This window comes from Nothoprocta perdicaria, unplaced genomic scaffold, assembly GCF_003342845.1.
Source record: "Nothoprocta perdicaria isolate Ctin4 unplaced genomic scaffold, notPer1 scaffold_78, whole genome shotgun sequence".
Lineage (NCBI taxonomy): Eukaryota > Metazoa > Chordata > Aves > Tinamiformes > Tinamidae > Nothoprocta > Nothoprocta perdicaria.
This window is the reverse complement of record NW_020456065.1, coordinates 3,128,654-3,142,918: the sequence shown is the minus strand read 5'-3', so window position 1 is coordinate 3,142,918 and position 14,265 is coordinate 3,128,654. Positions and strand designations below refer to the sequence as shown.

Sequence of the window (14,265 nt, the reverse complement as noted above, 5' to 3'; positions counted from 1 at the left end):
CCTGCCACGGCCACACAGACATGAGTGTTGAGGTGCAGTGTCATACATACCAGTAAAGAATATACAAAAACCATCGTGTATAAAATACCATGGCAGCTTTTCAGTATATTCACATACTGCTCATCTCCAGCTACCTGTAACTAAACTGGCCATAAATCCTGAAGAACCTTGTCTATAAATGGAGCGACCCATCAGTAAACTGTATCACTTCTAAAAATCCTCGTATTTTACACTAATATACAAGGTATCTGCTTGCAAACACAGGAGTAGCCATAAATAAAATTTTATTCTTTCATTTCATTTACAAGCTACCAAGTACCATGTATTTACACAGCACTGGACACTTAAAGTAGTTGCAGTCACAAAATGATCCAGACAGCTGTTGATAAAGTAAAGGATCTTAAGATAAAAGCAAAGTAATACTGTAACAGATAGGTGGCAAAAAAGCAGTTTTGCCGTAATAATCAGACTTGCAATGTTGCATCAATTCTGGTTGAAATGACTGAGCCCCATGCGATTCTCAGCTTTAATCGTTTGCAGTCTGGCTAAAGTTTGTACAGTCACTTCTCTTTTGCTGTTATTAAAATAAAAAAAGTTAAAAACTATAGCAGCAACAAGCAAACCCTGTGACAGGAAGGCAAGGTTTAAGAACTAAAAAAGTTTATACAATGTGCTTAGGAGGGTGGCAGGGTTTATCTCCCGTCGGCCGGCGTTCGACTGAGTGACAACATGATTCGCGCGTATCTTTCACACAGTTCATGGGTAGAGAAGGAAGGTAACTTTGGCGGGTCATTGAAACCTTTAATCTCCGTRGAGCAATCGAGCAGTTTTGGCAGGAAATCTGTCAGCTTTTCTTGCAAGTTAGCTGCAAATAAAAAAAGGGAGACGAACGTCAACTGTTAGGTCTGCATGTGGAATTCTCAATTCTCCTTTTTTTCCTGCTCACGCTCATCCTTCTTTGAAGGAGATTCACTTGGAATAACTTCTTTCTTCTGATCTCCAAGCATCAACCAAACCTGGTGGCTCCTAGGGAGATGCAAATATAACTGCCCCTCCAAGTAGACTATCAACATGAATATTCTCCCCTTCCAAAAAATAAACCAACCAACCAAAAAACAACAAAAAAGCTAACCAAAAAAAAAAAAAACACAAAAAAACCCTCACCCCAAAATTACTTCCCTGAAGACCTGACATGCTATTGCAGTGCACAGAAACCTGCTGGCCATTTAAATGGCTCCTAAGTATCTCAAAATACATTACCAGTGAACAAAAGACAGAAGCTGAATTCAAGACATCCAAAACACTATCTAAGGTGCCTAAGAGCCTTTTACTTTAATGAATAAATCACTTACGTTCCATTTCTTGTCCAAGATAGGAACACCAACGGTTTCTCATATCTTCCACAGCAACGATATCTTTCTCTTCCATTTCATCCACCAGTAGTAATGGCAAGCATGGGACAATAAGCTCATTCATAATGATCAGGCCGTTATTTACTTCCTGATCATCTCCTGATTCAAACAGTGCCGCAGCATGTTCATTTAGTTTCTTCACATACCACCACAAAAAAGGAAAGCCTTTAAGTACACAGCATCTCACATTTTGCCATGCATCAGCTTTGGGTTGGTTCAGAGCCCAGCATCCCTGCAATACTGCCTGCTATTTGTAACAGTCACATTTGAGCTGTAGCATTTAGGGGGATTATCCACACACTGTACTAAACGATTTCAAGTTGGTCAAGCCCCTGGAGCCAAATCTGCCAACTCAACCTTTGTGGCTGTCTCTCTTGACGACTGCGCCCTACCACCTGCTCTTGCCTCTTGTTTCTATGGCTAGAAAAAGTGACACAAGCAAGAAAAAACCCAAGCATTTCCCACAGATGCCTTTCCCAGTASCTGTCTCCCTGTCAAACTGTGGCAACAGAGTGAGTTTGCTCACCAACATTGTCAACTGTTGCTCACATCTCTGCCAGACAGAACGGCACTCAGCATGTTACTTACAATGATAAAATGATTTGAACAAGGGGAATCATTTTTTTCTTCTAACTTTGTACAGCTCCTCTTTTTGATTATTCTTACACAAGTCTGACACAGGATATTAATTTGAATATTTAGAATTTTAGAACATAAAAAGAATAACAGCAACACTTTGTCTGCTAGTTCATTTCATTAAAGCTAGTCCAACCAGCAAGTTCAACTGTTTGAAACACACTTCACTTACTAGCAAACATTCTCGTCTGTAGTGAGAGATCAGCTCTTCATCATGCCCTCTGTACGGACCTTTGGACAAGAGTTCTTTGTTATTCTGGTAAGCATAGATAAGGTAGAGCAAGGCTTCCATATAGCTACAGTAAAGAAAAAAACACATTAGATGCAACATCGAGGTACCACTTGTTTCAAGCTAACTGCTGTRCTCTTCAAAGGATTAACTTGGATGACTTGTTTGACTAAGTCCACTCCTTCCCCCTCAAATTCCTCATAACATCGCTTGATATCACACCACACAGTTTCTTATTTTGTGCATTTTTATGTTTTTCTTCTTAAATAAGTTGGATCACTTRCACAAGTCTGATGCGTAACTGGTCTGTAACTCAATGTATGCCTTCCCATCCATCCCAAAAACATCTTTGGATTAGCCTAAAATGTACATGAAAACCTCTTTTTCCCTGCATGCATTTGCTGCATTAGGTTTGATCTTCTGGTGTGCTACAACTTGGTAGCGATCTATACACTTGAAAGTAAGATTTAACACTCTCTCATTTCCTAAACAGAAGCTGTAAATTTTTATTGGGTTCTTACTTAAGAACACAACTTAAGTCCTCATCTTAAAAACTTCTTTTCTTCTGTTCTGAACTGTTACTTCTTTTGCCTCCAAGTACAATCCTGCATGCTCTGCGTCTCAGACCAAGCCCTAGAAAGGTGGAGTAGCAGCTCTCAATGAGAAAGAAGTACTTCAAACTACTCTTTCAGGCTTGGTTTTGTGCTTGTTCAACAAACACAGTATAGTTGTTTAAGGAAATCAGGGACTCTCTTAGCAAAGGCTGATTGCTGGCTCTACCCAGATATATCCAGATAAACAGAATGTTCCAAGGCATCAGCATTATTAAAACTAAGAGAAACTGGTCAACTGAGGGAGATGGTGCTCAGAAAATGAAATCTCAAAAAAGTTATGCCAATTAAAGTTATGTTTTAATTAAGAAAGTTTATGTTTTTTATAAATATTTTTAAATTCACATTTTTATAATGTCAAAGAGAGAAACATGAAAGGGAAATTGAAGAATTCAGCAAGTTAGTCTCATTTTCAGAACGGTCCTTTACAATATGCAAGTGAAATGCAATGAGCATTTCACTCAGGAGGGGACCTGTAGCTAAAACACAGAACCATAACTGCAATGGATGCCTTTAAAGTAGGTCAATAGACACCCAAATCACCACTCCYCCTCCACACAGGCTTAACTCTAGTCTTCTTATGAAACAACTCTTCAAGGAATTTTTTTTCCCCTCAAAGAAAATGGATGCTACATTTTTTTGATAGTTCAGGAAGGCTGACAACACTGCATCCTTCTCTTTCTGTCCAATATCAGAGTGTCAAGCTTGTTTGCTAAGTCACGAAGACACTTAGGAATAACTGCCTCATTCTTACTTTGAAAATTACCTAAATGCGGGAAACGTATATGAATTATACTGTGTAGCACTGGAGAGACAACTGTACATCTCTCCCTCTCGCAGTCCAGTCAGAACAGATGGTAAGGGTGGACTAGTGAAAATACTGTTGTTTTACAGCCAGAGCTGCCATCCCAGAGTCTCAATGCGGAACTATTTGAAGACCTTCCTTTCCTGACTACATACTTTGAATACTTTAAATAAAGTCAGAGGGAAACAATGAATGTTCCTATACACATCACCTGGATGCCTGTGAAATTTTTGCCTCTTTAAAGGATTCTACAATATGGAAGTGCTTATTTTTCAAACATGGGAGGCAATCCTCTGACTGTTTGCACACAAGATGTTTAAAACTGACACAGCAGAATATGCAAGTTTAGATTAATAACGCATATAATATTTATTACACAGTAGCATCCAGAAGACAAACCAAGATCATGGGCTTACGGTGTTAGCTGCTATACAAAAATACAGCTTGTCACAAAGATAAAGATAAATCTTTCTATTTTTTTTCTAATGAAATTTTGTTGTGTTTGGTGTCTTTTTATTTAGGGAGCATAGAGAACAAGAAAGAAAGATGAAGCGATCTCCTACAGATTATACAGACGAAAAACCGTTTGATTACTAGATCAATCTCCTGCTTATTGCGTTATACATGATAATCAGTGATTAATGTCACAATTATTTGCAGAATCAGAAATTTCTGTCATGTGATGGCTCAATTTTCAAAGAGCAGATAACAGCCACTGAGCACTTAAGCAGCTAATCATTTTGGTCCTTGGCCTGGACATGGGAGAAAGAAGGAGTTTTGAACAGTTCTCTGTCAAAGACCCTCTTCTGCAGAATGCTTTGAGGCATTTTATCATTCTTCTTGTTGCATGCAGTAAATCAGAGTTTAAATTTTAGCTGTAATGCATACATTAACGTCACCAGTTTATATATCCATAATTCCTGACCTGGATAGAACAGAGAAGGGAATGAACTACCATCGCCTCACGTAGCTAAGAACAGGAATTAGCTACAGCTAGAACAGTCATGCATGACAGTTTCCAAATATAAAACCCTCATGAATTTTGATCCCAACAAATGCAAAAGGCCAAACTCTGCTCCTGTGGGAAGGGCCCCCTGCTAACGAGGGTCACTTGACTATGACGGCTGATGAAAGGAGCTCAATGCATGTGCACATGTACAGTGCAGGGGAGGAAAGAATCTCAAGCCCAGAGATAATAATCCACCTATGGGCAGGTTATGGGAGCATGTGCAGGATGCTCTGAAAGAGCTCATGGCTTGGTTAGGAAAGAAAAAGTCAGGTTTAAGAGTAGGAAGTTGATGTAGATGTGAGACTGAAGGAAATTAACGGAGTGATTAAACATTAGTTTAATCAGTTCTTAGTTTTATAAATAGCTTTTTATATCACTATTATAACTAGCCTCCAAATTGCTCTAGCAAATTTGAGTTCTATACTGCCACTTACCTTTTTTTTTGGAAAAACTCCAATCCTACCATGAGAAACATGGTTGTTTCCCTGAAATTTCTATAGTCTTGATGCCATCTCTGCATATAAGAAGAAGTACAAACATGAAATACAAATATTTTTTATACACTTTACTTACTGCTGAATACTTATAATCAATTATAAGGACTCCTAATAAGCTTGCGTGTGGGAAAAATATGTTTGAATTCCTCCACTCTCAATAAAAGGAAAACATAAATACCTAATCTATTCCTTTTTTTTTTTTTTTTTTTTGATTTTTAACCAGAAAGCGTTATCATTTTAAGGAAATGCAAAATATCTTTGCAGCACTAGAGTCAGAATTATAAGGAACTCCCTTTTTCTTCACAGTAAGGGCTGGGCAAAGCAGATGGTCTATCTTTCTTTCTTTCCTGCATTACATTCATGCACTTACTTAGTAAGTGTGAAAGTCTTTTTATACACTAAGCTTAAGTTTCTATATATGAATGAGATAGAAAAGGACTGAGCGTGTTACACAGAAAGCGACAAAACCCCATAATGTTATATTAGGCACTTCAGACTGGAAACAATATCAGTTTTTATACCAGAGCAAAACATTAACCTTTCTTCATCACCATTTACACACAGTGACTGCTGGGMTGTTTTACAGGTAAGTGTTCTAAGTAAGAAATGTGCTTTTATTCCTGCTGGTTAGTAGCCAACTTCCAATTGCTCATTAAAGATAAAATACAGGGCAACATACTATAACAGATGTTTAACAGATAGTCATTAATGGATTCCATATAAAGGGCATGAAAAAGGTTCTAGAAATGGCAGCTCACTATACTGGTCAAATATTGATAGAGTCTTTGAAGAAATTACTGGCTACCTGCCTCAGGAGTGAAAAAAAAGCAGCAAGGTGCCATATGTCTGTTGGGGGAGAGAAGACTCCTCATCTTCCTAAAGCCAAGTCCAGAACCATTTATTCTACCTGTGCAATGCCACACAGAAAGTGGTAAGATATCGAGCCTTGCACAGCTCAGTGCAAACGTACAACAGAAAACCCCTCCCTGTGAAAGGCTTTCAGCCTTTCCCCTTGCAGGCCATGCAGGACACGTTGCAAAGCAGTTGCATTGACTGTAGCTCCCATATCTAGTGAATAGGGATGCTCAATATGTATTTTTCACTCGGTTTAGTGAGGGGAAAATTACTACTCTAGTCCTATTGAACAAAGAACTGTTTGTACCAATGAGCATAATACTGAAGTTTAAGTGATGTCTTGCAATCTGCCTACGCTATAATTAACTCCAGTTCATGAGCCTTAAGATACAGGATTATGAGTTGACACTGACGTAAAATCAACAAATTTATCTTTAAGTATGAAGCAGTGTCTTCTTAGTAATTTAATAATTTAATGTCTGAGATTTCCTTGTTTCATTGAGCAACAAGTCTTTATATAGGAAGGAAAACYAAATGCATAAGGCCAATGGGATCCTGGAGTGCATTAGGAAGAGCACCTCCAGCAGGTTGAGGGAGGTGATCGTCCCCTTATACACAGYCCTGGTGAGGCCACATCTGGAGACTGTGTCCAGTTCTGGGCTCCCCAGKACAAGAGGGATGTGGAGCTGCTGGAGAGAGTCCAGCGCAGGGCTACSAGGATGATCAGGGGCCTGGAACATCTGCCCTRTGAGCAAAGGCTGAGAGAGCTGGGCCTGTTCAGCCTGGAGAAGAGGAGGCTGAGGGGGGACCTGATCAGCGTGTATAAATACCTCAAGGGAGGCAGTGAGGAGGAGGGGGGCGGCCTCTTTTCAGTGGTGGGCAGTGACAGGACWAGAGGAAACGGCCACAAACTGAAGCACCAGAAGGTCCACAGCAACTTAAGGAAAAAATTCTTAACAGTGAGGGTGACAGAGCCCTGGCACAGGTTACCCAGAGAGGTTGTGGAGTCTCCTTCTCTGGAGATCTTTAAAACCCACTTGGACGCAGCCCTGTGCCCTGTGCTCTAGGTGACCCTGCTGGAGCAGGGGTTGGACACGATGACCTCTGAGGTCCCTTCCAACCTTAAGCATTTTGGGATTCTCTTTCAATTGCTGGCATAACTATTGCAAAGGCAAATATGCTCTTGGTCTTTTATGCATGTGTACACATGTGTACGCATGTGTATGCATGTGTACTCCTGTTCAAGTGTGTGAAGGGCAGCTCTGTGAAGAAGCAAGATGCTGCCGGGCTGGCTGATGAACACCCCTGCACAAGGCRGCAGCCCCGAGCTCTTCAAAACTCGCTTGGTCACAACCCTGTGCCACGTGCTCTAGGCGACCCTGMGTGAGCAGGGGAGTTGGACTAGATGATCTCCAAAGGTCTGTTCCAACATTAATGATTCTATGATTTTATGAAATACTGCTAGTGATCATGACCCATTAAGGAGTATAAAGACAGACTGAATAAACATGACGTATATCTATGGCTCCAGTCAAATTTGACCAAGTTTTCTACAGCTGTAGAAAAAAGGCCTATAGCTTGGGGTCAACTGTTCAGAGCAATCTTCCTAAAAATACATAGTTCTTCAATAACTAGTTTTAACTTCTGAAGGAAAGACAAGAATAAATTTGTTAAAATAAATTCAGAACTAAAGCATATTTGTAATTATTGCTTGTTACAGTTCTATCTACAGCATAAGAAATACTGACCTCATATTCCTCCATGTTTACTTCATCTGGCTTTATCATTTCAAGTTTAGCTTGAGCAACCTTCATTATGTTACGGCACCTTATAAAAAGCAAAAAAGTCATGGGCAATTATGCTAAATTCTATAGCAAATATTATCTCTATAACAACAGAAGCCTTAAGCAATATGAGCAACTGAGTGGTACAGCCCTATGCAAAATAATATGGAAACACTGCAAGACGTGCTCTCTACTTCRATCAGTATAATCAACAAGAAAGAATATGGGTTTTCATCATGCCTGCCTTTAAAATTTGCCATCTAAGCTTTGCTTCTTGTTTTACTTCTTTACACTGTCACATTGCTCACTCTTGCTTTTGAAATTAAAGTTCAGATGGTTTGGAACTTCCCGATACTTACTTTCCAAAAGTATCATCAGTATATTTCAATGACCAAGGACTAGAACCAGCAGATTTACAGAAACCCCTACCTTTCCACTTGCGTTTGAAACGGTAAATATATGGAATTTTCATTAGAACACAGAAGTTGCCTTTCATTCAAATAATCTATCTAGCTAGCCAAATACCCCTTTCAAGAGACGCAAGGCTTAGTAGTTTACTGCTGGGTCACAGGCAGGCCRTGAAAGCAAAGGTCATGGCCTTGCACACTATTTCAAAAGAAGGTACAGAAACCTGTATGCAATTATGGACACCAACACTGAGTACTTTTTCCTGTTTCCTACTGATAAAACCCCAACTTCTTCCTTACTCTTTTCATAGAGATTTTTATAAYGATTGTAATTTTCTATATAATTGTTGTTCCATACGCCTATAACTTGGAGGATTTTGCCGAGAAGGCAAAAGCCAAGCAAAGGTACAATTCTTACCCGCTATTACATACACCCTGTAAATTATAAAAGGGTGTCTCTAGCCCCCACGGAAGGTTCATGAGCACAGGAAATAAGACATGCCTATCTTCTCACCTCTCATCAAAGCTAAGATTGTGATCTCCAAACTGCTCCAGCAACGTTCTCTCGATTATCTTCTTTGGTGCCTGGTTCTGGATGAAGTAAACGATGGCGTGGCGCAAGCGGTAATCGCATTCGGGTGGCGGATCTTCCTGTGCTAATTTTAGGAGGCGTGTGTATTCCAACTTAATCGCCTGGATAATTTAAAAAGTACATACTTTAGTCTTCTTGGTTAACGGCTAAATTTCACAAACAAAATCTAATTCATGACACGTGGCTTTTTTTTTTTTTTTAAAGAATCCTGTACTCCACCCCTCTCTAAAGTTTAAATTGCAGAACAAAACAAACAACAACAAAASACACATAGACACCTGACAAGTATGTCCCTGTCTCTCCCCTAAGTAACTCTGCCAATACCCTAGACAGACCTTTGCTTCAAAAGTAATCCCAAATCCTGTGCTAAATCTACCTGGGAGAAAGTTCATCCTATCCCTGAAGATGCCCACTGAATCATGTCCCAAAAGCAACATAGGGTTTTAGGGATTTTCCTTAAAAGGATCTTCTAAAATCTTCTAAGTTAACAAAGTACCTCTAACACATTGAGAAATGCAAATACATTAATAAAACAAATTCTACAGTAAGTATAATGAGTACACATCACTTTGACAAAACTGTAAGTCACAATGAAAAGAAGTCTTACAAAAAAGCCCTGCATGATTTCTAAAGAAAACATATTTCAATATTAATAGTATTAGCATCTTGTAGGGGAGGATGGACTCCTCACTGAGGACTTCAAAATGCCTTTAGAGGTCACAGAATCACAGAATATTCAAGGTTGGAAGGRACCTCTAGAGATCATCTAGTCCAGCCCCCTGCTCCAGCAGGGACACCCAGAGCACGGGGCACAGGGCGGCATCCAGGYRGGTTTGGAAGRTCTCCAGAGRAGGAGACTCCRCAGCCTCCCTGGGCAGCCTGKGCCAGGGCTCTGKCACCCTCACAGGGAAGAAGTTCCTCCTCACATGGAGATGGAACTGCCTGTGTTTTAATTTATACCCATTACCCCTTGTCTTGTCAAGAGTTTGGTCTCATCCTCCCTAAATTCTCCCCTCAGATATTTGTACATGGTGATAAGATATCCTCTCAGTGTTCTCCATCAGAAATGTTTACTAACTTTAKCAGCACATTGGCTTCCTAATGAACAGCATGTATGTTAGATTTTAGACACTGAAGCATGTATGTAGCATGAACAACAGAAACAAGAAAAACATTTAGTAAAGTCCTAACAAGTCTCTGTATGTTCCATAATTTCTCTCTCAAAATACAGAAGAKATCAGATTGTTTGCTAAAACTAAATGTTAGTTTGAAACAAATGATTTAATACAGTTGCTTCACGCATTAATACTAAGAAAATTACTACAGAAACTTCAGTGCAACACAGAGACTACATAAAGCTCCTAAGTAGGCAGAAAGATATCCCGTTCAGTACTCCGCATTCCTTTGTGCTGAAATCCTGGCAGTGGCACGCTTTCTGGGGATTCACTCTGAGAATTTCAAGTTCCCATCCCTCTTCCACTATACAGTATTTCTAAAGTTCTGGACACGGGTAAGGTACTATTCATACAGACTTAACTGGAGAGAGCRTGGAGAACTTGAAAACTTAAGAGATCATTCTCTTAGTACCTGGAAGGAATTATTCAGAGGCACTTTTATTACACAGGAAGTTTGGGAGAACTGGCTATAAATATCAGAAACCATGAGTAACAGTTTGTATTGTCTTTAATTGTAAGAAACTCTGCTGCTATAAAGTCAACACAGGTAACTACACAATTAAACCCCACTCATCATAGCAGGCTGGAAACAAAAAATAGTTGCTATTACTCATTTCAGAGAATACTCAGATTATTATTTATTCCAGAAAATTATTTAAAGCAGGAAAAAAATAATCCAACACACAASCTACTTGTTTGAAACATTAAAATAGTACCTATGAATTCAGAAGCCCTGTATGGAGTAAAAAATGGCATTGTTCCTTTAAATAGCAAAAGGGGCAATGGAAAAAGGTAACTGAAAAAGGTAAAAAATGTTATGTAAAGGTCTTAAAACATTCTGCAAGGAAGTGGCTATAAAGTTTAGAGAAGGATGGCTCTAAGAGGTCACTGATCAATAAAGATCTTAAGCAGCCTGGGTTAGGTATGCCACAAACTGGTGATCTGAAGGGGGAGCCAAACCTTGGTAGAAACACTGACCCACGCTGAACGGGTTTTGTCTGGAGTACACTAACACAAAATATAAACAAAATCTTTTTTAAAATACATATTATATATAAAAAAGACCATGGGAAAAAAAATCTAAAGGTATTGAAAAATACCTCAGAAGCTTTTAAGTAAGCTTATGAAGTAACATGAAATTTTACATGATTCCATTTTAATTATGAAATTCACTACTGAACGGAGACACTTCATTTGCCTACATTCATACTAAACTTTTCCTTAAGAAATGCAACATGTTCCACATGTGCAAATTCACTACAGCCATGATTCAATATAAAACGAATGGACAAACCTATCTATGCTTCACCAACTTAGTAACGGAACTTTTTCTCAAAGAAAACCCCTTCCCCCCCACCCACCCACCATGCAGTGAAGAAAACACATGTAATGCCACAATGCTTTGATAAATCCAAAGCATCTGTCCTAAGTTTATTTTGAACGGGATTTTTGTTTGTTTAAAGAAAATAAGAACACCTTTCCTTCAAAGTAAAAAAGTTCAATGGAATTTGAAAACAATGACAATCTTAAACAAAACTCTCTGCTCCCTGGGGGCAGGCAGAGCTAACAAACAGCCCYGGCAACAAATGCTCTGCTCCTAACACTTCTCAAAGCATCTACTTAAACTAGTAAGTAAACAAACAAAAACTTGAGTTTCAACTTCCTGACCAAGTTGTTAAAGACATAATTGTATCAGACGGGATTTCTTAGTGTAAATGCGCCATAACAATTAATATAGAAACAGAATGCTACACTAAGCCAAACAAGAAGCCTCTTCCTCTCCTTGCAAAAAAATCACATTTGAAAAGATTTTACATGGTGTCAAAGTAATCCCCTTGCAAGTATTCTGAGAATTCAAAAGGTTTTACGAGCTAAAAAATGCTTGGAAGTTTGTGTTTGTAAAGAAAACTAACACTTCAAAAATAAAATCTGCTCTTATTCTGAAGAGTTACAATGAAAAAAAGGCCCTAATACTCACACACAAACAAAAAGCATCGACATCAAAGCAGTTAAACAAAAGAAGACAGTTGAAAATTACTAAAAATCTTATAAGAAGGACAAAACAGGAACAAAGTTTATTTGAAATAACAAATAGGACAGAACAGCGACGTCCCAACCACAGCCTAGTGAAGGCATGCTCTGTGTTACAAAAGAGGAAAAATATAAACTCCCACTAATCCCACACCCAAGTTTCAAGCTACTTGCCCTTACTGATAGAAAGGCAAAATGCAGAAAAGTATTTAAGCTACTGATAACAAACAAAACAATGTACTGCTAAATGAACAGGGAAATAACTATATAGCTTCCTAGAGAGAAATATCTAGATGGAGGACTGCTGTCACAGGAGAGTACTTATAAATGCAGGGAAAAAGAAAAATCTTAAAATGCATCAAAGGACAGAGTGAGAAGGTAAAGCTAACAGGGAAAGTCAGAGGAGAAAAAAGTTGAAAATGTTAGTTGTACCTTAAAGAACCCTGCTTCTGGCCCACACCTGTCATAAACATTCCTGGCTTTACCTATAGCCATGATAATACCTTGCATGTTCGGGGTCAGCATGACCTGCCATAGGGGATTTAAGGTAAAAGTTTTGAATGATTAATATTTTAATGATTAAATTCAATATGCTCTTAGTCTCATGCAAGATAAAAAGCAACTTAATGCATGCATACATTGAAATGGCACATTTCAATACAAGATTTGATGTGTGTATTCTGCAAATCAATCACAACACGTGTACATCTCTTTTTTATAACACATGATTTGAAAGGAAGCTTACAAAGACTTGAAGAATTGCATAAAATGCACTTGAAAAGTCAAAACTTTCCACGTGAGGAGCATGCATCATTCAACATTAGTATCCATCCGAAGCTGCATATTGAACAAGTAATGCTTGAAGAACCCATGGCCAAGGAATAAGACAAACTATTTCAAATATATAGATCTAAACTAAACTACAAAGCATAGTAAAGTACACTAACTATATTTTAGATGTTTCAGTATCAAACTAGGGGACCCATTGCTGTAGAAGACAATTGGTCCTCAAAGTATTTGCARCCAAGCTCTTAAAATAAAAGCCAGAAATCTGACAAACACAAAGCCAAACTTAAAATAAAGACCTCACAGCTGCATACATTAGCTCCATACACAAAGTATGATATTTCTGGGTTACTGAAAAAGGCCTTTTCCCCTTGTTATCTGTGAGCAAAGATGAATATGCTCTGCCACACTGCCCAAGGCATAGCTGGAAAAGCAGCAGAAACTAATCTTCTATTAGAAGATTATGAACCATGGGAGTACACATAAGAGCAGCATTTAAAATAATAATTAAAAAACCCAAAACATTACAATTAAAATAATAGAGAAAAGTAGCCAATACATTTTACAAAAGAAACAAACAAAATGAGAAAAAAAAATGAGGAAGGAGGCTAGCATCCTCTGGAAAGAACGGCATGGGGGCAGCAACATCAACAAGAAAYGAGCAGGTCACCAGAGGAGGCTAAACGCTCGTGTTCGGGCGAAAGGTGCAAATTCTGCATGTGTGAGAAGCCGAGCTCTGTGTGACTCCATTAAGCTGCGTCCCTCACCCGCCACGGCCGCCTACAACAGGGGTTCCCGTCTACAGCCCGCCGACCCCACGCACCTCCGTGCATGGAGGCCCCAGCTGCCCGCAGCCCCCGCGCCCAACGCGCTCGGCCATGGGCGAGCAGGGCCTGTGCCAGCCCTGCCCCTGGCAAAGCCCCCGTGGCCACAGGCGAGCAGGGCCTGCGCTAAACCTGCCCCTGGTGCAGCTCTCATGGCCACAGGTGAGCAGGGCCTGGTGCAGCCCCTGTGGCCACAGGCGAGCAGGGCCTGGGCTAAATCTGTCGCTGGTGCAGCTCCCATGGCCACGAGCAAACAGGGCCTGAGCTAAACCTGCCCTGGCACAGCCCCCATGGCCACGGACGAGCAGGGCCTGCGCTAAACCWGCCCCTGGTGCAGCTCCCATGGCCACGGGCAAACAGGGCCTGGGCTAAACCAGCCCCTGGTGTAGCCCCCATGGCCACAGGCGAGCAGGGCCTGCGCTAAACCTGCCCTGGCACAGCCCCCATGGCCACAGGCGAGCAGGGCCTGCGCTAAACCTGCCCTGGCACAGCCCCCATGGCCACGAGCGAGCAGGGCTTGCGCTAAACCCGCCTCTGGTGCAGCCCCAATGGCCATGGGCAAGCAGGGCCTGGGCTAAACCTGCCCCTGGTGCAGCCCCCGTGGCCACAGGC

The 14,265-nt window shown here is 40.2% G+C and overlaps 1 protein-coding gene across 3 annotated transcripts in view; it reads right to left on the bottom strand.

The window, feature by feature from the left end:
- Positions 1-277: 277 nt before the first annotated feature.
- USP25 (ubiquitin specific peptidase 25) overlaps positions 278-14,265 on the bottom strand; it is a 71,812-nt gene continuing 57,824 nt past the window's right edge. For 2 of the 3 annotated variants that reach the window (XM_026051640.1, XM_026051641.1), the window contains 7 exons: positions 12,476-12,571; positions 8,760-8,938; positions 7,803-7,881; positions 5,137-5,216; positions 2,221-2,344; positions 1,353-1,548; positions 278-865 (listed from right to left, as the gene is read on the bottom strand). In XM_026051640.1, the coding sequence (XP_025907425.1) occupies positions 693-865; positions 1,353-1,548; positions 2,221-2,344; positions 5,137-5,216; positions 7,803-7,881; positions 8,760-8,938; positions 12,476-12,571 (927 nt within the window). In that variant the 3' untranslated portion in view covers positions 278-692. The remainder of the gene's footprint in view (positions 866-1,352; positions 1,549-2,220; positions 2,345-5,136; positions 5,217-7,802; positions 7,882-8,759; positions 8,939-12,475; positions 12,572-14,265) is intronic. The other variant, XM_026051642.1, reaches the window with a different exon arrangement.